Source organism: Podarcis gaigeae (assembly GCF_964106915.1).
Source record: "Podarcis gaigeae genome assembly, chromosome: 7".
In the NCBI taxonomy this organism is placed as follows: Eukaryota; Metazoa; Chordata; class Lepidosauria; order Squamata; family Lacertidae; genus Podarcis; species Podarcis gaigeae.
This window is the reverse complement of record NC_139683.1, coordinates 23,666,424-23,692,147: the sequence shown is the minus strand read 5'-3', so window position 1 is coordinate 23,692,147 and position 25,724 is coordinate 23,666,424. Positions and strand designations below refer to the sequence as shown.

General features: G+C 45.9%; 1 protein-coding gene across 1 annotated transcript in view; it reads right to left on the bottom strand.

The window, feature by feature from the left end:
- RGS22 (regulator of G protein signaling 22) overlaps positions 1 to 25,724 on the bottom strand; it is an 85,489-nt gene that overhangs the window by 1,692 nt on the left and 58,073 nt on the right. The window contains exons 20-27 of the mRNA XM_083749764.1: positions 24,643 to 24,801; positions 23,129 to 23,197; positions 17,509 to 17,670; positions 14,466 to 14,645; positions 11,352 to 11,492; positions 9,574 to 9,684; positions 2,448 to 2,556; positions 836 to 949 (exon numbers count right to left, since the gene is read on the bottom strand). Coding sequence (XP_083605890.1) covers positions 836 to 949; positions 2,448 to 2,556; positions 9,574 to 9,684; positions 11,352 to 11,492; positions 14,466 to 14,645; positions 17,509 to 17,670; positions 23,129 to 23,197; positions 24,643 to 24,801 — 1,045 coding nt within the window. The remainder of the gene's footprint in view (positions 1 to 835; positions 950 to 2,447; positions 2,557 to 9,573; positions 9,685 to 11,351; positions 11,493 to 14,465; positions 14,646 to 17,508; positions 17,671 to 23,128; positions 23,198 to 24,642; positions 24,802 to 25,724) is intronic.

The window sequence follows — 25,724 nt, the reverse complement described above, 5'->3', positions numbered from 1 at the left end:
AATGGGGGTGGAGACGCTCCTTCAGGTATACTGAGTCGAGGCCGTTTAGGGCTTTAAAGGCCAGCACCAACACTTTGAATTGTGCTTGGAAACCTACTGGGAGCCAATGTAGGTCTTTCAAGACCGGTGTTATGTGGTCTCAGCAGCCGCTCCCAGTCACCAGTCTAGCTGCCGCATTCTGGATTAGTTGTAGTGTCCAGGTCACCTTCAAAGGTAGCCCCACATAGAGTGCATTACAATAGTCCAAGCGAGAGATAACTAGAGCATGCACCACTCTGGTGAGACAGATGGAGGAGCAGAAGGTGTTGGTGGACAGGCTGCAGCAGTATCTGGGCTTTCATTGCCAGTCTGCAAATACAACTTAAGACTGCATCAGGCTATTGCTCCATCAAGCTCAGCGCTGTGTAGAAGCTCTCCATGGTTTTGGACAGAGGGTCTCTCACAGGCCCAGCGAAATGTCAGAGATTGAACCTAGGATGTTCTGCATGCAAACCAGCTGCTTTACCACTAAACTGTGGCCCTTCCCATAACTTGGGCAAGTCATATATGCAACAAGACAAAGGTAACTTAATGAAATACCAAGGGATTAGCAAGGTATTGGTCCATGAAGCATGCAGAACAGCTACAACATTTGAGATATATATTTACTTCCTACAACAGCCTTCCCCAGTCTGAAGCCCTCCAGATGGCACCTCTGGCTTGAGTATCACCTAAGAGCATCAACAGTATTTCAGTTTGTTTAAAGAAGCAATAGGAAAACACAGTTTACTGAGCATCTGATGATATCACACAGTTCAAACAGGACAATTACGACCCCACCCCCCTTGAAACCTACTTTCACCGTCTTTGGGATGTAATGGACGTTGTTTCACAAAAGCAGAGCTGTAAGTTGTTGTGATCATGGGTTTTTCTGACGGATCGCTCTTCAGCGTGAGAAGGTTTGAGAGCTCTGAATGCCAAAGAAAGAAAGAAAGAAAGAAAATCCGAAAACTGCAGGAAAAGTACATAACGTTTCAAGCAATGCAGCGTTGAGAAATGCTGCTATGTTTTATAGCTAGCCCAGCAGAATACATGGAAGGCAACTGTTGTCATGATCTGTAGGACAAACAGTGAGATACTCTAGCAAAATACAAATGGGTTGGGTGGGTGTAAGCTGGGAGTACTAGACTGTACTTGGGTACAGTACCAGAATAACATCTGTACTCTCTTGCACGATATATGCTACATCTTGACCCTCTCTTGTACATGCAGTCCTTGGATGGAAATTCTCCTTGTCTCAGTTATATGCAGGAATGGATTATACAACTGACTAGGATAGGAGAGGCTGGCCCACAAAGGAAAAAGGGGGAGCAAATCACCAACAGCAGCCAGTTCCCCCACCCAGTGGCCCCTCTCCCTCTCCCCTTCTCCTGCATTACAATCGTATTCTGCCTGTCTTCCTGCTTTGTCTCTGCATTGCTATGTTCTGCTCCCCTCCCATAGCTCTCCAGGAAAGGGGAAAACACACATTTCCCTATGCCCAAGCTACTTCTCTTGAGAAAATGGAGATCAAGCACTTCAGAAGCATGTCAAGGGCAGATGACTGTTCTCAGGCTTCTAAGCACCCCCACACTCCCAAAGGGACCCTAAACTTTGACAACTCTAGAATTGGTGTAGTTAATTCCCTCCCACTGGCTACAATGTGGGTTGGGAAAACCAAAAAGCTTCCCAAACCAAAAAAGGGGAGGGAAGCTTCCTTCCTTCTCCTGCTAAGCAACAGCAAGTCTTTGTTATGCTGTTGAAATATACTCGGAGTCGAGAGTGGATTTCATGCTCCTTATTCAGTTCATAGTGGTGAGGAGGAATGGAAGTTCCCCCACAATATCTGCTTTATATACATTATTTACACAATGGGCTGCACGTGATTGGCTAATTCCGGGATTCTCCTGTAGGCCAATCAGGTTGTGGATTCACTTCCACCTGGAGCTGGATTGGGTGGCTCCTGCGGACCAATCATACTGCTGCATTCTGAATCCCATTGTTCTAGGACCAGTCAGACTGCTGCATTTTGGATCCTATTCAACTCAGTACATAACACCTGTGTAAGATAATGTCAATGCTTTTGCAAGCAAAACAGGGTTTTGTTTTGTTTTCAATGAAGCTGTAAAAGAGATTAAAGTGCTGTAGCACTATAGGCAAAAGGGACAACCAAAACCTCTATTGCAGCTCTCTAATAACCACCTGTGACCAGCAAGGCATATCTTTGAGATTCATGCAGTTGCTCCACCATGAAATCTTACTGCTACCACCAACAACCAGCCTGCTCTGCCCAGGAAGCTCCATGAAAAGTATTCCATAAAAGTGACTGTGGATATGCAGCTGTGCTTCATACATTTAAGTGAGAAAATGAGTCATAACTGGATCCACAGCAACCTCTCTCTAGCAACAGAACCTGATGAAAAGCTGACCTGTATACGCTGATGACGCTATTGATTTTTTATCCAGGTCATCTTGGATCTTCAGAAGAACTCTTTCCTGCTGGAGAGCTTCTAGGTACTTTGAATAAGACCAGGAAACCTACATTAAAAAATAAACAACACCAATAAATTAATTGTGGCACAATGGTTTAGTGGGCCTTTGTTTTGCTGTGTAAGATAATGTTAATGTTTTTGGATGCAAAACAGGGTTTTGTTTTGTTTTTAATGAAGCTCTAAAAAGGTTTATCATGCTGTAGCCCCATAGGCAAAATGGACAACCAGTTAATCTACTGCAGCTCTCTAATAACCACCTGTGACCAGCAAGGCATATCTTTGAGTTTCATGCATATTCCCCATGTTAAGTTGTGGGTTGACATAGCAGCCGACACAGCGATTTCTCCAAGTAGCTCTTTATTTTGTAAGCTGGAATAGAACTGACTGCAAACAGCTCAGCCGGCCTGCTTTTATAGGTAGCCGGCTGTCAACATTGTAGCAACAACAGCCCAGAGTTCCCGCCTAAAATAACTGACGTGGACCTGAGTGAAAACTATCTACAGACCTGAGTGAAAACTATATACAGTATCCCCCTGCTGGCCCAGGGTGAAACTTCACTACATAACACCCCTCCCCACCGAGATAAGGCGTTAGTTACAATCGTAATGGTTTCCTTATATACAGCACTACGCGTAATGGTTCAATTAGGCACAAAAGCATATCGGTTACATTTCCCATACTTAGACCAACAGTGATACATGTCCAACAACATAGTCCTTTAAATAAGTTGGGCGCTTGGGAACTCTGCCAGACCGCCGGGGACTGGTAGCCAAGTCCGGAGGGCCACACAGTTCTTGCTGAGGCTGTGGTGCGACCCTAGGTGGCGTTGGAACCAACTCCCCTGGATCCGCTGCTGTGGGTGGAGCCTCTGCAAGTGGAGTGGTCTGAGTCTGTGGTAAGTCTGGCAGACCCTCTGAAGCGGCTTGGTTCGGCTCCACGCTGGCAGTTTGCGAGGGAGGTGTAGGTGGGGCCTCGCCACCTGTACGTGTCTCTTCTGGAGCCGCAAGCGCAGTTGGGGGCACCTCGGTAGTGTCCAAGTCCCCAACCCTGCGCCTAAGCTGGTCTATGTGCCGTCGCCACAAGCGTCCGTCTTCGAGTGCCACCTGGTACGAGCGAGGTCCAGTGACTCCCACTACTGTGGCTGGCACCCAAGGAATGTCCCCCACATAGTTCCGGGCAAAGACCTGGTTTCCTGGGACAAATGACCGTGGCGCGTTGGCACAGCCTGGGGGTTCAGCCACGGCAAAGTCCGGGTGTAGCCGGTCGAGCGGTGACCTGAGGCGGCGGCCCATAAGCAGTTCAGCAGGACTCCTCCCTGTGGCCGCATAAGGGGTGATGTGTTGCACGAACAAGTATTCGGCGACCCGCTCATGCCAGTCTCCCCGGTCCAGGCGCGCCAGTGCCTCTTTTGCCGAGCGCACCATTCTTTCCGCTTGCCCGTTGCTGGATGGATGAAAGGGTGCCGTTAGGGCATGGCGGATGCCCAGTCCCAAAAGATACCGCTCAAACGTGCCTGACGTGAACTGCGGTCCGTTGTCAGAGACAAGGACATCAGGACACCCATGCGTTGCAAACAGGCCTCGCAGCACCCGGATGACAGCATCGGTAGTGGTGGAGGGCATCAGGGCGACCTCCAGCCATTTGGAATAGGCGTCCACCACTACCATAAAGGTCCGGCCTTGAAAGGGGCCAGCCAGATCGATGTGCACCCTCGACCAGGGTGTCTTTGGCGTCTCCCAGGTGTGTCCCTTAGCTGCCGGTGGTGCAGGCCTCGACTCTTGGCACGCTTGACAGGCGGACACCCAGGCAGTGATGGCATCGTCCATATTAGGCCACCAGACGTAACACCGAGCCAACACCTTCATTTTGACAATTCCTGGGTGGCCAACGTGCAGAGCCTCCAGGACGCGCTGACGGAGTCCCTGGGGAATCACGACGCGGTCTCCCCACAGCAGACAGCCGCGACGAGCCGAGAGTTCATGTTGTCTGGTTGCGAAGGGCTGGAACTCCGATGCAAAAGGCCCTTGTGGCCACTCCCTCCACACCCAGTTGAGCACCCGGCTGATGGTGCGATCCTGGGCAGACGTGGAGGCCACAGTGGCAGCCGATACAGGCGCTGCCGGAAGATCCTCAATCAGGAGGAGCGATGAAGCTGGAGCCGGGTCTTCCACAAATGCTGGAAGAGGGCAACGGCTGAGGGCGTCGGCATGGCCCATCAATTTCCCCGGGCGATGGATGAGCCGGTAGTGGTAGGCAGCCAGGAAAACAGTCCATCGCAGCATGCGTGGCGAGAGGACCGGTGGAGTTGGACGATCACCGGCGAGGAGGCCCAGGAGTGGCTTGTGGTCAGTGATGAGGTCAAAAGTCCTGCCATAGAGGTATTCATGGAACCTCTTCACCCCAGCCACAAGTGCCAGTGCCTCCTTGTCGAGCTGGCTGTAATTCCGTTCCGTCGGAGATAGCGTCCTGGAAAAGTAGGCGAGCGGTGCTTCTCTTCCGTCTGGAAAACGGTGACTAAGGACAGCACCGATGCCAAAAGGTGAGGCGTCGCAGGCAAGGACCAGCGGCCTGGATTCACTGTACTGTACCAGCACACTGTCTGATGAAAGGAGAGCCTTGACCGCGTTGAAGGCCGCCGTCTCCCGATGACCCCAGGCCCAAGGCATCTTAGTGCTAAGGAGTCGGTGAAGAGGCTCAGCCACTGTGGCTTTGTGGGGCAGGAACATGTTATAAAAGTTCAGCAGCCCCAGGAACGCCTGCAACTCTGTCTTGTTCTTTGGGGTGGGGGCCTGCTGGATAGCGTGGATCTTGGATGTGGTCGGGTGAAGGCCGGAGACATCGATAAGATAGCCCAGGAACTCTACCTGTGGAACGGCGATCTGGCACTTCTCCCTCTTTACCTTGAGCCCGGCCTCTTGGAACCTGGTCAGCACGGCACGGAGGCGCTCGAACAGCTGCTGGTGTGAGTCTGCAGACACCAAGATGTCATCAAAATATGGAACCACGCCCGGAAGCCCTTGCAGGAGACGCTCCATAAGGCTTTGGAAGATGCCAGGAGCCACACTCACCCCGAACTGCAACCGGCGGCAACGGAATGCCCCCCGGTGGGTGGCGATCGTCTGGGCTTCAGCAGTGGCATCATCGACTGGCAGTTGTTGATAGGCTTGGGCAAGGTCCAGCTTAGCGAAGACCTTACCCTCACCCAGGGAATGCAGCAGGTGTTGGACAACAGGAACCGGATAAGCGTGCTGCTGAAGTGCCTTGTTGATCGTGCACTTGTAGTCAGCGCAGATTCTCACCGACCCATCTGGCTTGACAGGCGTGACGATGGGGGTTTCCTACTTGGCGTGGTCAACCGGCTCCAAAACTCCTTGGGCGATCAGTTTGTCCAGTTGTTCGTCCACCTTAGCCTTGAGAGCAAAGGGAACCCGGCGTGGCTTTAGCTTGATGGGGGCAACTTGTGGATCAAGGCTAAAGGAGATGGGCGTACCTGTATATTGCCCCAAGGTGCTGTCAAAAACCTCGGCAAAGTCTTTGACCAGACCCTCAGTCTCTGCGTTAGAGATGCAGTTGATGCCGGTGACTTCCAGGCCGAGGGCATCAAACCAGTCTAGCCCTAGGAGGCTTGGCCGCTGACCTTCGACCACCACCAACCGGAGCAGGCCCGAAAAATCCTTGAAGGCGATCCGGAACCGGCCAACGCCTACCACGGGAATGTCGTTTCCCTGGTAGTCTCTCAGGTGTACGCGGTGAGAGTCGAGTTGCCTTTTGGACACTCTGGGTACCAGTCTTTTGATGGTGCTCCATGACACGATGGACAGGGCAGACCCGGTGTCGATCTCCATGTCACATGGAGCTCCTTCAATGAGCACCGTGACGTTCAGCTTGCGTCGCGTAGGCGAGTCGGTTTGGCCAATCGTGGTTCCAGACGGGCAGCGGCAGTTGGTGAGAGCGAAACAACTTTCCTTGGCAGACTGGAGTGAAGACTTGGACTTGCAAGTCGATGAAGGGGGGGTGTCAGACGGAGCCGATCGGCAGACCTTAGCGATGTGGCCCCTTCTGGAACACTTCCTACAGATGGCGTCTCTGAATCAACACTTGGCACGGGAATGGTTGCCTCCGCAGCCGGCACATTCCGGTTGGCCCTTGGACTTCTGTTGGAACTTCCTGCGCTCCCGCTTTGTCTGGTGCACGTCATCGTCTTCACTGGAGGATGCCTCATCACTGCTGGCCTCTTCATGATGCACCGGAACTGGCTCCCTAGCAAGACGCGGGCTGCTGGACTTGCGGATCTCCTGGGCGGAGCGTTCAGCAGCTTCTGAGGCCACAGCCTCCTCAATGGCTTCCTGTAGCGTGAGGTCTGGCTTGGCGAGGAGACGCCGTTGCAGATGGATGTCCCGGACCCCGAAGACGATTCGATCCATCAGGGCATCGTCTAAGTCTCGGAACTCACAGTGCATTGCAGCCTGTCGCAGGGCGGTGGTGTAGTTGTTGATTGACTCCCCCTCTGCCTGGTTCCGGTGGTAGAACGCATGGCGGGCAGCAATCTTGGACGGCTTTGGTGCGTAGTGGTTGCGGAGCTTCTCTTGGATCGTGTCCCATGGTGTTGCCTGGACTGCTTCAGGCGCAACCAATGCTCAGGCCGTCTCAAACACCTCAGGCCCACAGAGGCTGAGGAATAGGCCTCGCTTCCGATCCTTTGATACTGCTGTCAGCTCGTTGGCTTGGAGGTAGCAGTCGAACCGAGCGAGGTAGGAGTCCCATGATTCAGAGGCTGGCGCAAACGGCGGTAGAGGCACAAGTGAAGCCATGATTCCGATGCCGGCGTGAAGGGCGATGGATGGAACACAGTGCTCTTAGCCAGAACAGTCAGCTCTGAATTGGTTCGGTCCAGTGATTTCGCTCTGTGATTCAGCTCAGTGATTCAGCTCAGTTCAGAGGCTGGCCGCATCTGGCTGTGCTCTGATGTCCATCGATCCCATCCTCGTCGCCAGTGTTAAGTTGTGGGTTGACATAACAGACGGCACAGCGATTTCTCCAAGTAGCTCTTTATTTTGTAAGCTGGAATAGAACTGACTGCAAACAGCTCAGCCGGCCTGCTTTTATAGGCAGCCGGCTGTCAACATTGTAGCAACAACAGCCCAGAGTTTCCCGCCTAAAATAACTGACGCGGACCTGAGTGAAAACTATATACAGTATCCCCCTGCTGGCCCAGGGTGAAACTTCACTACATAACACCCCAACCACAATTTCAGCCTGTATTGGACCTCTCCCGATTTATTTTGCACAGTGGATTAAGTAGGAAAACCACAGCAGGCTGCACTTTGGAGATGCAATCAGATGGAACACTGACATGGAGTTGTCCCATATGGTGCTGTATGTTCTCCGAATTCCCACTTTGGAGATAAGGAGCTGAAACTCAAGCAAGAGACGGTCCCATATAGATGTATCTCACATGCCTATTGAACCTACAATTCCACCAGGCAGTTCTTTTGAGCAATCCCCAGTGAAATACATGAGAACCAGCCTCGTTCATTTCAGTGGCGGTCACGTACGAGAAGTCCTGTGAGGGCTTGTATATATTGACTCAGATCTAAGTCCCTCTAAGAGGTGAAAATACAAACCTTCCTTCTGCAGCTACCGTGAATGTGACTAGGAATAAAACATAAGAGAGGGGTCTCTAGACAGGGTGCCTGAGTAAATATGTTGGAAAGGCAAATTCCCTATATACCCTGGGCCCAAACCTGTAATTTTTATTAAAATATGTCGAATTGGATTTGACATTGAGATATCGTTCCCACTTTAGTCCCATATTATGTAAACTGCTTAGAAATTTTGATTAAGTGGTAAATAACAATAATTTACCAACAGGGAAAAGAACAGCTTCTATCCATGGGCTGTTAGGCTGCTGAATGAAAAGATAACAACAGGGCAATTGACTTTCGGGTTTGGTGGAAAACGAGGGGAATTAAGACTAAGAGAGCTGAGTGGGGGGTGCTCATGTAATCTCACTGTATACAAGTTGTACAAGTGACAATAAAGTACTGGTATTTCAATTTCAATAACGGAGAAATCAGAAGTCATTTCTACAGCTCTGACTTCTCTGATTGTTAATAGATTAAATTTGATAAGTACCACCATATAAATGATAATTATACCTTGCTATGGCATATTAATAGCTACTGGAGGATCAGTCCCTTTGCTTATCAGCTGAAAATATTTCAGTATGTGTGGAATATGCTAAGCCACATTTTGGGCTTTCTTAGGGATCTGAAAAAAAGTACTCATGTCCCTTACACAGGTCTAGCGATCCTGTGTTTGATCTCTTATTTTCAAAGGACTATTTGTGTCTCCTCCTTCATCAAGCATAAGGACCATATGCAATAGAACAAAGTGCATATGTTTTGCTATTACTGTCACAACACTCAAGGGGTACGGCTTGCACTGGGGGTCCCTCCCTTTAGTTTTGCCTGTGGGGAAGTTCTGGATTTTTGTGTGTGTGTTTGTGTTTTCAATTAAGAAGGTGAAAACATTTGGGGTTTATCCATCTGTTTGTACATGTACCCCTTCAAAACAGTAAAATGCCCCTCCTTTTTGCAGTGCCCAGCATTTAAAAACATTTAGGGTATCACTGTTAGTGTAAACAGAGCTACAACTAAAGATGTGTCCTTGCCCCAAAGAGCTTACAATCTATATTTTGACAAAGTGGAAGGCAAAGGTGGAAGGCGGAAAGGAAGGACAGAAACTACCGAGTAGCAAGAGGGAGAAAGAATATTAGCAAGTGCAGTTACATGTGGGCAAGCTTCATTTCAGTTCCATGTACTGTACGAATGAAATCAGTTGGATCAGAAACTGCTTGCAACCCGTTCTAAACAATGTCACTGATCTGTAATGGACTGTGATAAATGCAATTAGAAATTGAAGAACTAATAGGCATGTCCGCCTCTTTAGCCTTTCTACAAATATCAAGCAACCAATTCAGATATGGGGCCAGTAACAGCAGCAGCTTCAACCTCCCGTTGACACATAAAGGAACAACTTTACATAGTTTATCACCAATCACCTGTTTGCCATATTCAGTAAAGCTCGGCGTAGATGAAAGCTCACTTTTACTCATTTTACTCTCAAGAACAGAACCCATCTTAACAGACATGGGAGTTCTCTTCCCAGATACCTAGCAATAAAAAGAAAACTTGATTAATCTCAGTTTAAGGTGAGTTAAAGCACTGTACTTTATATGCTTCATGAGATTTTTAAAGCTTTGCTCTACACCCTTTTATACTTTATATTTTTTTCAAATTCCCAAAAGCCAGTTAGAGCAACCTCTCAGGAATACCACCTGACTGGACAGCTAGAGGAGTTGCAGAAGTGTCTTTGGCTGCTACCCTTCAGTGAGATATCTCTTTCCTTACGAATCAAATGAGACCCGTTTTATGCAACTCTTGAGACACCAACAGAAGAATCAAGAGCTTGGAAAGGAACTTCAAATTAACATTCACATGATGTGAACACAGATCAGACACAACACACAAATGTTGATTAATTTATATTTCGGGTGAGGGTTTTATCTTTCCTCCTTCTCAGGTGCTCAGCCTCCACCTTCAGGGTGACTACTATGGGGAGAGATTGGGCTCAGAGACAGCACACTGCCACTGTCTGAACCTATTTCCAATCCCTTCTGCAATCACTTGAGGGTGTTCAGCCTCCTTCCCCCCCCCCCCAACAACCTTTGGGGAAGAGGAGAGCATTTGCTCGTCCTTGTGCCTTGGCCCAGTATACCTGAAGGAGCGTCTCCACCCCCATCGTTCTGCCCGGACGCTGAGGTCCAGCGCCAAGGGCCTTCTGCCGGTTCCCTCATTGCGAGAAGCAAAGTTACAGGGAACCAGGCAGAAGGCCTTCTCGGTAGTGGCACCCGCCCTGTGGAACACCCTCCCATCAGATGTCAAAGAGATAAACAACTACCTGACATTTAGAAGACATCTAAAGGCCCTGTTCAGGGAAGTTTTTAATGTGTGACATTTCAATGTATTTTTAATATTTGTTGGAAGCCGCCCAGAATGGGCGGGGTACAAATAATAAATTATTAATTAATGATTCTGATTCTGACTATTATGTAGGTTGAAGGAAGATACCAAAGTTAACCCCCCAACCTAATCCTGGTTCCTGGTCAGAACTAGCATCTGCATGTTGTCTCCTGCTGCACAGGGGTATTCCAAGAAGGTTACATGCACCACCCATGGCTGCAGCTTGAATAATCTCTACTGCTGGTAGATTTCCTATTCTAATCTGCCTTTCCAACCAGTATGGGTAAGGTCTTTATCTGCTATTGCTAAAGACCCTGCCTGGATACCTCCCCTTCCGCTGGGACTCCCAGCATTCCAGATGTGGCAGAGCTACTTTGCTACTAGATGTATATTTAGATGAGTGGGCCCATGTTCATATGGAAGCAACTCTCTGAAATGATGGAACACCTTTTCTCTGGAGATGCTTGAAAGCCCAGGGTTTTCTGGCATCACTAAAAGCTGCTTTCATTTAGACTAAGCTTTAGCTTGCAATGTTACATTTCAGCAACATTTTAATGTATGCTTTATATTAAAATACTGTACCTGCTTCAAGTTCCAAGGAGGGTTGAAAACAAATGTAATGAATGAATTAGATTAGCATTTATGGGAGGGGGAGGGAGAGAAACAGAGCAGAAGAAACACTATTTTTTTAAAATCTGGACAGTGATGTCTTTCCATTGACTTCAGCAGAACTTGAGTCAGATCCATATCAAAATTGTTTTTACTGTCCCGCCTGTCTAAACTTGGTGATGTTCTTTTGTTTCTTAGCTTTTCTCACCACGCCATCTGTTTCTCTTGTTTTTCTCAGCTTCTTTTCTCTTCGCTTCTCCAGAAGAGGCAAAATCTTCTCATCAGCCAAATTGCTTCGGAACTCACAAAATTGTGGCCAAAATTTAAACAGAAGAGCAAAAATAGTCATCTGGAGCAGGAAAAAGAAGAGAGGACTTTTATTTGTTTTAACAGCATATAGAAGAAGTACGCAGAAGGTGGATCAAAATCTACTAGAAGATCTCCAGCTGATCTGAAGCAGATTGACCGGGGTTCTGACTTCCAACTGTTCAATAATAGCAAATGCAAAACAGCTTCCCCCACCTAAGTTGGGCTGCTGAAATGGAGAAAGCTAAGAAGGGTCTCTTCCTGATGAACTGTGTTAGATGTTTCATCAAGCATTATCCCACCTTTGCAGTATGTTTCCCCATCAATTTCCTTCTCACAAAAATTTCAATTTGGGAGTGGATTACTTGAGCAAAATCTCCAAATCACCTCTAAACCTGAATTTGCTAGTACGTAATAAGAACCCCACCTAAAAATAGGAACAGCCTGGAAGTGTGAAAGGACTTGGAGTTCAGATCAACTCCAGTTCCTAGCCTTACAATGTGCTCAGAGACACCCTGTTCCTAAATTCTAGCTGTCTCTCTTTTACACTTGGCTCTGATTAGTAGATCTTGGGAGTTCTGGTAAAAACCAAAGTAGCTCCAACAAGCCTGGTGTCTGCTCATCCCTCGTATAGAGAGAAACTGATGGTGCTGCAGACAATTGGGATATTTGCCATAAAAACAAAGCACATCTCTCTTTCCTAATGCCCAGCACAAACCACCACCTCCCTCCATATTGTTGTCCAGTATTTTGCTTCAGACCTGCACATACTTCTAATCAGTATGTATGTGTTTATTGCCGATTAGAAACCTACCTAAAACCACAGTTAATAAGCATTTCATTAAAAGAATGTCCTAAATAATTGCTTGCATTAATAAAAGCACAGAATGTCAGGTTTTGGTTTTTTTAAAAAATGTTTGTGTTTGTGTGTGTGTGTGTGTGTGAGAGAGAGAGAGAGAGAGAGGGAGAGAGAATAAATCACAATGGTTGTTTTTAATCCAACTATTTTCCAGAATATTCTATTTACAAAGGGAAGTGAGCTTTTTAAAAAACAACAACAGCACATTGCTCTTTAAGAGAAAGGGATTTCATCACTGAATAAGTTTTGAGAGAACAGAGCTGACAGGAAATGTTACAAGAGATATAATCTTTTTGCAATGTATGTTTTAAAGTAGGGAGAAAAAAACCCACACAAATCTGAATGTAAAGACCAATACTGTATTCAAAGGCTCAATTAAAGCATTAACGCATGAACCTATGTTGCGTGGATACTACCATTATATAGTTTAGCCAATAGGTGGCACTGGACTTAGTTATATCAGGGTGAAGTTGGAAGTCACTGTCCATCTAGCTCCCTGACAGGTGTGCCCTCTAAGTTTCTATGACAAATGACAGTTCCCAGGATTCTTTGGGAGAAGCTATGTCATTGTTAGCATTGTAAGCAGCCATTGTTATGAAGTTTTGTGGCCTACTCCAACAGCTCTCTCCAAGGCCTCTTTCCAGAATGCAGGGAAAATCTCTTCTCATGCAGATTGCCTCTAATGACGTTAATGGCATATGATCCACTAGAATATTGTTGGTTCTCACAATAAACACACTGAGTCCCATTTTAAAGAGGGAGATCTGAGGCAAAGCGCTAGGGAACACATTATGCCTGGTGCTGCCCATGAATTCTTGGCTGAGGTGACATTTGAATCCAGGTCTCTTGGACTCAAGGCTACCCACTATCCATATCAGCCTGGTGAAAGTATCCACCATCTCTGGGTTTAGCTGCATTTTCCATTCATACATTGGACCCTTTATCTACCCCACAGTCTGTTCCGACTCTTGCAATCAGGGATGTTTTATGGATTCATATTAATATTTGTTTAAAAGGTGAGGGATGTTGGTAGGGAAAAACTGTTGGTGGTATTTTGTGGAAGTGAAGAATTAGCTAAATGGCCTTTCAAAACAGAAGCATAAAAGGTAGTGACTGCTGGTGGTCAACAGTACTAGTTTGTACGGATGACCCTATTTGGTCAGTACAGCAGAATAGGCATACTTTTTTTATTAAAAAAAAAAGCGAGGAGGAGGGGGAAGAGCCTACAACCACATCCAATAACATCACTCATCTAAAGAAAAAGGGCAGTGCATCTGATCAAGTTAAGCTGCCCTTGTGCATTGCTGACATTTGCAAAATCCCTAGCACAGATCCAAAAATCCTTAGGCGTCTGCACTCACACAGTGGGATACACTGATTTTTCATGTTGGCAGCAGCTTTTATGAACTACATTGGAGGTCGAGAGAGAGAGAGAGAGAGAGAGAGAGAGTGTCCCCTGACTTTCTAGAGTAGTTTTACAAGGATCACAAGAAGCTGCAATGGAAAGGAGGCTTCGGCAGTTCCAGAACATGGGCAGAGTTTTCTGTGCATGGCTAGAAGGTCAGTCTATGAGCGACTACTTCAGTCTGAATCTTTCATATTTGTTACTTAATACAGTCATACCTTGGGTTGAAGTAGCTTCAAGTTAAGTATTTTCGGGCTGCGCTCCGCGGCGACCCGGAAGTAATGGAGCGTGTTACTTCTGGGTTTCGCCGCTCGCGCAGACGCTCAAAATGATGTCACGCGCATGCGCGGAAGCGGCGAAACGCAACCCATGCACGCGCAGACGTGTGTTACGTTTACTTCAGGATGCGAACGGGGCTCCAGAAAGGATCCCGTTCGTATCCAGAGGTACCATTTTGTACACTAAATTCTGATCCTGCCCATGAATAAAGGTATTGCCTATGGCTCCTTAAATCCAGTTTCTAACACTAAAAATCTGATGAGACTTAGAGGTAGGTTCTGGTTTTCTGGGCTGAGATTTATGCCGGTAAATAACTGGGGTGGATGCAAAGCTGTTTCTATAAAAAAAACAGCTTTGCATCACCACAGTTATTTACTGGCACAAATCTCAGCCCAGAAAACCAGAACCTACCTCTAAGTCTCATTCTCAACACCTCCCAACTGAACCCAGGGTTTTCATCATTCTTATTATACCTGTGCCTCTCTAAACACATAAGGGCCTAGCTCTTTCCTGTGCTCCATGATCTTCTGGGCCTGTTCCTCAGGTATGTCAATCTGAAGAGCTGGTGGGATGGCAGAATTTATGAAGCAGTTGATGATGGTCGTGATCTTATTCTGGATGATAGCACTGTCACAGTGGGAATGGCACAAGTCCTGGTAGGGAAAAGTACAATAGGCAGGGTAAAGACTCTCTGTAATGTAAATATTTTATTTCAGGTAAAGACTCTCAGAGCAACAAACAAAAATGAAAAATAACACAATACAATAAATACATTAACACAAAATAAAACAGCAGCAGCAACAACAACAACAAAAAGAGACACAAATTAAAGCAATATAGAAGCCAATTTCTTAAAAAGCTGGGGCAAATAAGGCTCTACTTGGTGTTAAAAATACACTGGACTCAGTGTCAGATAAGCTGCCTTGGGAAGAGTATTCCATCATTGGCACAACACAACTGGAAGACAATCTCCCTGGTCACTGCTGCCTCATTTCAGCATGCAGAGGGACCTGAAGAAGGGTCTCAAAGAAATATTTCAATAACGGGGCAGGTTGAAGGGGAGTGAGGTAGTATTCCTTAAGGTAACCTAAGGAAGATCTTATTCCTTACCCTTTTATTACTGCTCCTGTAATAGTTGTAAAAGGGATTTCTATTCTCTGAAGACCTTTTTAAGGCTTGTTCAAATACATAGCTTAGCCATACCATGTCACTTATGCATTGTTCCAGACATCCACTTAATTACCAAAATGGCAAAGTAAGTTAGCTTGTAGGCAGTTTAATAGCCACAGCCACATGAATTTTCTACCACCTCAGTTCCATGATTATCCAGCTGTTTGGATACACATCCACCCTTGCCCAGTGCCTCTACAGCACATGCAGGGGGTCTTCACTATACAGATCAACCTACGTACAACTTTCAGGTCAATGTTGGAAAAATACTCTATCTATTCAGTTCCACTGCATGTAGAGAGCATTTCCCAACATTGAGAGAGATGTGGCAATCCTATACTGTATACTAAAGCACCTGGCTTCCCCCAAAGAACTGTGAGAACTGAAATTTGCCCATCACAGTGAGAATTCCCAGCACCCTTTGCACACTACTTTTTAGGGGAAGCCATGCACATTAAATGTATCGTGTAGTTGCATTAAACACTAACCACACCCAAGAGTGAGGTCTATAGCAGCTGGATAGCTCAGTTGGTTAGAGTGTGGTACTGACAACGCCAAGGTTGCAGGTTCGATTCCTGTAAGAGACAGCTGCATATTCCTACATTTACGGGGGGCTTGGTGGATGCCCCAAGGGTTGAGGAAACACACACACCTACACACACACACACACACACACACACACGTATATATATAAAATACAAAGCAGGGAAAACTCAAAATAGTCCAACAGTGACTGACTCTTTTCTGTTTTTGAGCATGCTCAAAATGATGAGCATCTGTTGGGCGGTGAAACAGGATGGGGGCATAGAATGGTGTATCATGGAAAGAGGCCTGCCAGGCTGGCTGGAACTCTGAACAGAAGCACTTCACACACTGCAATATTCTGTTGCAGGTCCCACTTGCCTACTTGAATTCTCAGACAAACCTTCTGTATATATACGTCTGGCTACCAGAAAGATGGATTCTAAAAACAGAACAATTTTTCAAGTCTTATAGTTGCATGATGAGCCTCCAAATGGATTTCAAACATGCCTTATCTCTATGGCTGTGTACAAAGTATACCTTTACAGCACACTGGAAGCACATGCCCATTTCCCTCAAATCATTCCAGACTCTACAGTTTAACCCTCACAATTCCAAAGCTGCCCTTAACAAACTATTGTGTGGGCACAGACTTATGTTGAATATTTGTGGTCATCCAGACAAGGGTTCCTTGTTCCCTACAACTGGAGGGATATGTCTCATTAAGAACCACGCGGCTGTCATCACAGAAGAATTCAACAACTTTGACACAGTCGTCTGAGTCTTATACGAACAATGTGAGGAGTTTTTTGTGTACAAAATGTGAAAATGAGCTTCAAGCTCTCTGGTCTTCCGGCCACATACTTACTGCCTCAACTCTGCTGGAGGAATGTTATTTTGGGGGGAGAAAAGGAGGAGGACTTCACAATGGGTTGCATCAATAGCCTCAGCAGAAATAAAGCAATGGCCCATCAGCAACCCATAAGCTGAATTGGGCATTCTGAAATCCAGCCAGTCTACCAGCTCAACGGACTGTGTCACCAACCCACTGTTGATGTCCCTGCCTCCCACACTACCAGTCCTGATGAGCACTAGTCCCCACTAGACCCCTGTACCATGTCAAATTCTTCCATCTATTTGGCTACTAAATTATTATTATTATTATTATTATTATTATTATTATTATTATTATTAACACCTGTTAGTACTTTTTTTAAAAAAAAAAGACTCAAGGCAACTTAAAAAACAATAAAATGAGTGACAAGTTATCCATATACACTGGTACCTCGGGTTAAGTACTTAATTCGTTCCGGAGGTCCGTACTTAACCTGAAACTGTTCTTAACCTGAAGCATCACTTTAGCTAATGGGGCCTCCTGCTGCTGCCACGCTGCCAGAGCACGATTTCTGTTCTCATCCTGAAGCAAAGTTCTTAACCTGAAGCACTATTTCTGGGTTAGCGGAGTCTGTAACCTGAAGCGTATGTAACCTGAAGCGTATGTAACCCGAGGTACCACTGTAGTGTAAAAAAAACAAAAACCCAGCCCTACAAAAACAACACAAAACATTAGCTAAAGCCACACTAGCCTGTCCCATACTGAATCTGGCAAGCTCAGAGTGATAAAGTGTGTTCTGATATCCAGCTCCAAATCAGAGGATCCGTAACTATCATCCAGCTGGTGTGGGGAGCCTCTTACTCCAACAAGCCTCAAGGAATCAAGTGGTCAGCCCCAGCTTTCCCTTATCCCAAAGAAATACCATTGCAGACACAAAAACAACAGTTTATGAGAAACTGAGTTGTTTCCATTCCTTGATAGCCCTGTACCTTATATTTCTGCACCTCCTGCCAGAAGATCACTCCATTCTCCAGTAAATCTCCTTTCAGAGACACATAGCGTTGAAACTGATAGGCTGTGATTGGATTCAACAGGGCTTTGCGGAAAGTAATTATTTCCCGAGATGAAGAAACCCACTTACTGTCCAAATGCTGTCAAAAGGAAAGGGAGAAAGCACGGTGAGTAAACTCTGTTTTGAAAAGCAATACTACAAGCATTAGTTAGGGTAAACTGCCTGATACTTATCTTTGCAATGACCCCCAACTTTCAGTAGTTTATTACAGGGACACAATAAGAACTTGGCAGCCATTTTCTCCCTCCTATTCTTTTGTTTGATTTGGGCAACATTTCTTTGGAAGGGACGAAAGGGAAAAGGAAATGACTAACAGTGATTTAGAACATATGACTCCATAGTGTAAGTATGGAAATAGCCATCATTGTTGATTATGGCAAGAAACTCTTTTTTACTTTTTCTTTTGCAGGCAGGGTGGAAGGGGTTATGAAGAGAAGGGGAAGAAGATCAGTTTGAGATCTTGTGGAAACAAACAAGAGCAGGCAAACCACACAGCCTACACATCTAAAACTCCCCTTGACAGCAACCCCACTAATAAAAGCTGCTTTGAAATCCACTGCCACAAGCACAACGGAAGCTGAAGATTTGTTGTTTCTGGAACTCAGTTTCACCAACAGTAAAACGCGATTTAATGTCATCAAGACATTTGGAGGATTTTCACACTGAGAAAATAGGAACGTGTAAAGCAGGTGCAAACAAGCTCAGAAATAAAACTTGAAAGAAATGGAGAGAATCTATGGGGATTAAACAAAAGACAAAAATGACTGCAGAATCAAAAAGGTTTCCCTTCCCCCAGTCCAACAAATCACCTTTAGATTACTCATCACCAGCAGCAGTAGTTTGCAGTGCAAATCTTACAGCAAGGTGTAAACCACTTAGGGGTTTGCTTACAATTAATTAATTCTGTTAAACAAATAAATAAATTACGTTTGAATGTGGAGCTCTCACAAATACAGCATAAGCACTCACAATTCCTCTTGCCCTCCTCCATCAGCAACTACTGGGAATAGAAGACTCTGTTCCCTGTTTCCAGGCTATTTTTTACCTCCCATATGACGACTTGACTTGAGCCAAGATCTCTGCCCACCTTGTAAAGAAACTTCCTACCTTTCTGAAACAGCCCAAACAGCTGGGAAATTAAGTAAGCAGAGATAACGGAGCAGTTGCAAGGAGAGGGGGCTTCACATGGTTCACTTGCCTCAACCCCCTTTAGAATTCTCTCACACACACACTTTCCTTTCTTTCTCAGGCTCAGGGTGTGAATCCCAATGCTTATGCAGTCAAAACAGCAGCACCCATGTAGAAGATAAAGGTATCAGAAGGTTTGGGGGGAACACCAGATTTTGCAGAAGTATCTTTTTTAAAAGATCATTAGGGGGGAAACCCTGAAAAGGGGAATCTGAAAAGCAGCCTAGTGAGAAATGAGCATGATCAGTGATCTCAGAATGCTGCCCAACTGTTTCACAGCAGGAGGGATGCAAAAAGAGGAGAAGGGAGCAGAAGGATTGGAACAATTAGCAGGAGCACTCCACACTGCAAATGCTTTAGCAGGCACTATTGTTCCTCAGCGTTATACGACACACTAGAATTCTATCATTATGCTACAGGAGATATCTATCACACTTCCTTTGGGCACTCTTGGAGCAATGTGCAAACTTACACATCTCACCCATTAGCATGTGTGAGGTATGCCTGCCCCCAGGGGTACCATACCTCCTCCGAGGGGACAGGACATGAATAGGTTTCCCTGTTGCAGGGGTGCCATCTTGGATAAAATATTGTGGTGGCCCAGGTAAGCCCCACCCTGCGTCATCAATCACATGACACAGTAAACACACCCCATTTGAACAGGAATGCCCATCAACTTTGTCAGGACCCAGCTCCCTCAAATATTTTTTTTGGGGGGAGAGCATTTTACCAAGGATGGGGGAGCTGTGGTCCTCCTGATGTTTCTGGAGCATCATCCCTAACCATTGACCATCAAGCTGGGGCTGACAGCTGTTGAAGTCCAACAACATCCAGAGGTCCAGGAGACACCAAGCTTTGCATCCTTGAATTTGCCTGGTGCTTTTTGGACCCTGCAAAACCTGGCTCTTGGCTCTTGCTATGACGTACTTCCCAGTCCTGCCTCTGCCTGTATTCCCTGGTTTTCCTACACCTGACCCTGCCAAGATATACCTCTCTGTTTCTGATCTAGCAAATTGCATTCATATCTCAGCTGGCTCCTGGCACTGGCAATATGGAGCCCAGACAAAAAAGAAAAAGTCCCCCACCCCTTGCATAATGTATACAACATGTGTTATACAGAGCTTGCTGCTCTTTGACAAAGAAAGGAAAAATAGAACAGAAAGGCAAAAAGCCCTCCTGAGATGACATGTTACAGTGCTTTAAGATGTTTAACAATTGATATGATCTTTGCATTAGAATGCAGTTCTAAATGAAACAGATACTGTGAGATATGATTAATCCTGCCCACTTTGCTACATGCTTCAGATTCTTTTTTGGTGACTGCATTTAATCGCTCTCAATAATAAATTATCTTCCAGATGCTGGAGTGAACAGCTTGTCCCAATGAGTCTAGTGAATGCAAAGCACTGAAAATGTGTGTTAAGGTTACCACATTAATCCCTGACCTTACAGTCATGGCAAACAATTACATTTCACGGAAGTCCAAAAAATAATGATGTTATGGCAGCAGTGGAGTTGTCCGGAACCCAGTTGTCTTCTTGCACATGCAACAGTTTCCTCATGTACCGCAGCTTTGCTGGCATGAAATGATGGTCCAGATCCAAACCCCAGTCTGCCAACTGCCCGCATCTGCCTCAGAAGGCAATGGAATGAAGCAAAGAACTAAATATGCCTTTGCAAGAGTCTGCCCTTGCTCAAGAGGGAACACTGTGGCTTGCACAGAAAGGGATGTGTCTTGCTCCCCAGGAATTAAAAACGTGTGCCTATCTCCTCAGGAAGCATTTATGTGCCCAGTTACGCCATGAGCAGTTTCCTGTGCTAGATAATACAATGAATGCATCTTCCACATTTATTATAAATCAGCTTCTAAACAACTGTCTCAAGTCAAGAAGATAAATAAAAACAGTTAAAAACAGCGAATACATTGAAAGCAAAACTGAAAACATGCAAAGTAAATATTCGTGATAAAGACCCATTTATCCAGCTGGGAAAACCAGTTGGAACAAAAATGTGTTTGATTGTTCCTGTAAAGTGCAGTTAGCAGGCACCTGTCATATGTCAACATGGATGCTATTCCACAGAACAGCGGCAGAACAGCGGCAAGAGAAACTTGCAGGGAAAACTCTCCCACCACTAAAAAAATGCATACATGTAAATCTTGTAGTGGACTCAGTTGTCTGGCTGCTGCTTCCTCTGTAGCCAAAGTACCATCCATGCAGAAGAGGAAGGTTATCACCAGGCTCAGAGGAACCCTAAGGCTTGCAGAGTACAAAAAAGAACTTGGTCACAGGGGGAGGGACTCCTAAGGGCAGGGCACCTGAAAATAGCCTAGTGAGCATGCTCAGTAGCCACAGAATGCTGGCCGACTGCTAGAGGAGCCAGAAATAAGCAAATAGAAAACTGCAAGAGTGGGTGTGCTGGAATGGAGTTTCCTGGAAGAAAGGATGACTAGCTGGCTAGAAACCTGAATAGGAGCAATCTGCTATCCTGCTGCATATTGACATATTTATATATTTGTAGCCATGTTTGCAGCTCATGGCAAAACATGCATATGGTACCCAAGCAGTCTCCCATCCAGGCATAATCAGACCAAGACTTCCTTAGCTTCAGCAGCAGTTACTGTAGCTTATGCTTTCAGATCATGTCCCCTGGCCTCACTTAAGTTGGCATGTTACATCCTTCTTAAGTTACCATTTCAGATGCAGGAGCGATGTAAGAGAGTACTGCTATGCCACGGGAATGAGTGACCGGAAGACTGGCATCCAAACCATGACATTTTGTGGAGCTCCATTATCAAACTGTACTTCATTATCAAACACAAGGCTCGCGTGGCAGGGGCTGGCAAACCAGGCAGTGAAGGGCAAACAAGGAACTTTGGCGAAGAGCTTTGCAGCCATTCAGGAACTAGCCTTGGAACTGCATGCTGACCAGACAGGAGCCACCTTCAAGGTATGCTAATGGGTGAAGCAGAGCTTCTACATGGTGACTGCACAAGCAGAGGTAGGTGGCAATTCTGGTTCAAGTTGATGGTGGGGGGAAGTGATCTTGTCTATTTGATTTATTTGCCTCCCGTGGGTTCCAAGCAATACACTGCAGCTCAGGTTGTTTTGAGATTTAAGTGCTTGTAGATATCAGCAGCGTGGGAAAACAGGATTTCGGCATAAGGAAAACATTTAAGGACAAGATGACTAATTTAGAAGGCAACAATTACTTTGAAGAATGATACCACTATGGCTTCCCCATGATCTGAAGGCCATAAGAGTTTAAGATGGAATAACCACAGACTGATAAATTAGACAATGCTGGATTCTGGGAATTATTCATCACTCAGTACGGTGCTGAAAGTAATAATTCCTCTTCACCTCCCTTTTTCCTTCTCACAGCCCCTCCCAATTCCATGTTGCCTGCACTGCCTTTTGTTCCAGATACTCTCCCACTGAATGCCTGCTATACTGCCTTGTTTTCTGGGTGCATACTGGTAAACAAAAGCATGTATCCAGGTCAGGGATGGGGGAGAAATTCAATTTGGTTAGGATTTTAATGTGAACCTAACCAATTCCCACTCCCCCTCCCAAAAAAAATCAACACTATTCTCACTATCCTTCAAAATTCTTACTCCTCCAAATTTTGTGAGGTCGTTCTCCAACCAAATTATGTGAACAAAAACACAGTTATTAGGGGAAAGTGTCCATATACAGTGGATGCTCGGGTTGCGAATGTGATTCGTGCGGGAGGCACGTTCACAACCCGCAGTGCTGCGTCTGTGCACGCGTGGGTTTCAATTAGGCGCTTCTGCGCATGCGCAAAGCGCAATTTAGCATTTCTGCACATGCGCGAGCGCTGAAACCTGGAAGTAACCCCTTCCGGGTTTGGCGTGCTGCACAACTCGAACACGCACAACCTGAAGCGTCTGTAACCCGAGGCATGTCTGTATTAGCGAAAATGACATGAAATGCACTTTATTGGGCAGAATTGTTTTCAATGATGTCTATATTGGGAGAAATTCTCACTAAAATATGCTCTCACAATAACTTTTTTTTTTTAATTGCAAACTGACTTGCAAATGTGGACATGGAAGTGTTAATCTAGTGACATCTGGAGGGCTGCGAGTTAGCCAACCCTGGTTCACAGCATCATGAAAGGAATAATGATTGCATGTGCCCAGCACCAAGTCTTTGTGCCCTAATGTGCAAGGATTTCCACTGAAAGTACTGAGCATTCTTACTAAGAAGTAAATCCCACAGAGTTCAATGGGTTTTACTCACTAGAAAGTGTCCTTAGTACTGCAGCCTTAGAGGTATGTAAACCCAGAATACAATCAAGGACAAGAGGTAACAAACATAGCTTGCCTTCCATGCTTCCGCTCTCTTCTCAAGTCTTTGAATTAAGATATCTTCTGCTGCATCTTGGAAGTGTGGCTGCAAGGAGGGAGTAGGGAGCAACACAGTAGTTACTGATGTGCACCTTCATACTTTATTTGAGTGCTCATTATAACAATGTACACTAGTGGACAATGAATTCCGGGGGCAAGGAGAGGATTGGTAAAAATTAAGATTGATTGTTCTGTCCCTAGGAAAGCAGGTGGCAAGTTTCCATTGAAGTTAGGAAAATGTAACATTGCGTGCGCAGATTGCTTGTGTTTGTCATCTGAAAAAGAACCTTTTCTAACCTGAGGACAACACTGCCTTGTTGTGAATTGTGAATTGTGGGCAGAGCCAAAAAGGTGCGTATAGCCAAAGCCTACAGGGCCAGCTCACAATCTCTCTCACAGATGCACATGAACACACTTTGCAGATATACAACACACATACACACTCTCCCACATAAGCTGTCTTGTAATGGCAGGAGGTTGTGTGGGAGTCATCCTTAAAATATGACAGGTATGTGGGGAAACCACAAGGATTTGTTTCCTGAAATAATCTGAATCTGGTCGCTTTCAGAGAGAGAATACTGAACTGAACAGACCACTGCTGAAAAAGTACAGCTGCCCATATATCTGCCGATGCTCTCGCCAAAAGTGATTATCTTTCCTGGTCAAAAACCCCCAAATATATAAAAGAAATCCTGGAAAACAAAAACAAAACCAGGTTTCGCTCGTTCCTTTCTCTGGCAAGTGTGTGAACAGCCAGCAGCACTACCATAAAAATCAGTGAAGTGAAGACTATGCAAACTCACTAGTTTTTCCTCTCTGATGTGGCACCGGGCTCCAAAGCTCATCCCACCCAGTAGACTCGTTGTGCAATGTAGCAAATAATAATTCTTTCACAGTCTGTCAAAGGCCTGGCTGATAGCCAGTCACTGACATTGCCTTCCTTAACAATTGTGCAGGAGAAGAAGGGATCAGAACCATTCTTAAAATAATAGACAGGCCCAGATGGGAGGATGAGGAGGGAGCAGTGTGAGAAACAGACAGGGCGGGGTGCTGGGAATGCAACTCATTTTCTTCGGGTTCATGTTTCTCTGTGCTACTCAGCAACTTCCAGCTTCCAATGTGTGGCTGGATTGCATTTGTGTGCTCTAGAGAGAGAGGAACCGTGTATAGAGGCTGGAATTCTACAGCAAAATTCAAGATCTGTGCACACGCAGAGCACTCCCCAATACACACTTCAAAAGTTGCCAGATGTGGAGCCAGACTTCAACATGTCTTTGGGTGCTAAAGGGAATACCTGCTAGATGGGGTGCATGAGAAGCAAAACGGCATACAAAGCTATGAGCCTTATTTGGCTTTCTTCACATATTCTCCTGTTTGCAACCGATTCCGAGCTAATTGGCCATTCTGCTGTGTGTCTGCCTCACCCGCAAGTAAACGACAGGCCACCACAAAGAAATAATAACCAGGCAACGCAGGCGGGTGAAGCCTTACCTTTACCCTTGTCTGTGGTCCTGATTCTTTGCTTGTATAAAATAGGGGCAGCCACTGCTTCTCTAGTCTCCTCTGAACGCACTTTTGAACCTCCAGCAGGATCGCAGGAACGACTTGTTCGTGAAGTAAATACCCCCAGCCTCCACCTGATTTCATTATCTAAGGAAAACGCGGGTATATCAGCAAAAATATATTGCCCTATACCTTCAAAGCACATTCAAAGCACATTTCCCCTCTCAAAGCAGTGGTGTATTTATTGTGTCTGACACCTCTGGGCAGAAAGATTTGCTGCCCTTGAGGAGAGAGAGCTGCACACAAAACTGTCTCTGATGTTGAGGTGGCAGCCTTCCCAAGAGTCACTTCAGGGAAGGCACGCAGCTGGTATCTATCAAAGGGTGTTGCAGTGGGGAGCCTCTTCTGAGGAAAGGGCCTCAATTGAGGCGCACTACCCTTCAAGTGTCACTGCCAATACAACACCCTTGGCATGGCCTCCAGCTGCAGTGGCCCAGAAAACACCATCTCGCTAGTGTCTCTTGAAGGGAGCAGGAGGGAGGTTCTCTGAGGAGAGTTGGCAGAGCTCTGATGCTGCTGCAGCTGTTGGGGACAGAGCACGGAACTGGAATAGGCCCCCGCATCCTGGTGCCTCTTCTCTCTCCCCAGCCGTAATGCAACGCCTCCTCAAATTTGCAAGGGCGCTGTAATTTGTGTCTCTGTGAGAGCTAAACTACAGTGCCCAGAATGCTTTGAGGGAGAGAATGTGCTTCAAATATATAGTGTGTACACAGCCATAGTCCAAAAACAACTAGATGAGCATGAATAATTTCTATGAAAAACGAAGCCTGGCTACTGTGCAAAGTACAATCTAGAAATTCTCTTTCCTATCAAATAATTGTTTATGCAGACATAGCTAAACTCAGTGACACCAGGATGATGGTACGGTGGAACAGGGTCACCAGTATGACACCCATGGGTGTCTGTGTGCTCACTAGTCCTCCCATGGCAGCTGTGAAATTATCTTAGGAATATCTCCTCAAAGATCCAAAATGCACAAGGGACTGTACAGTGGTGCCTCGCAAGACGAA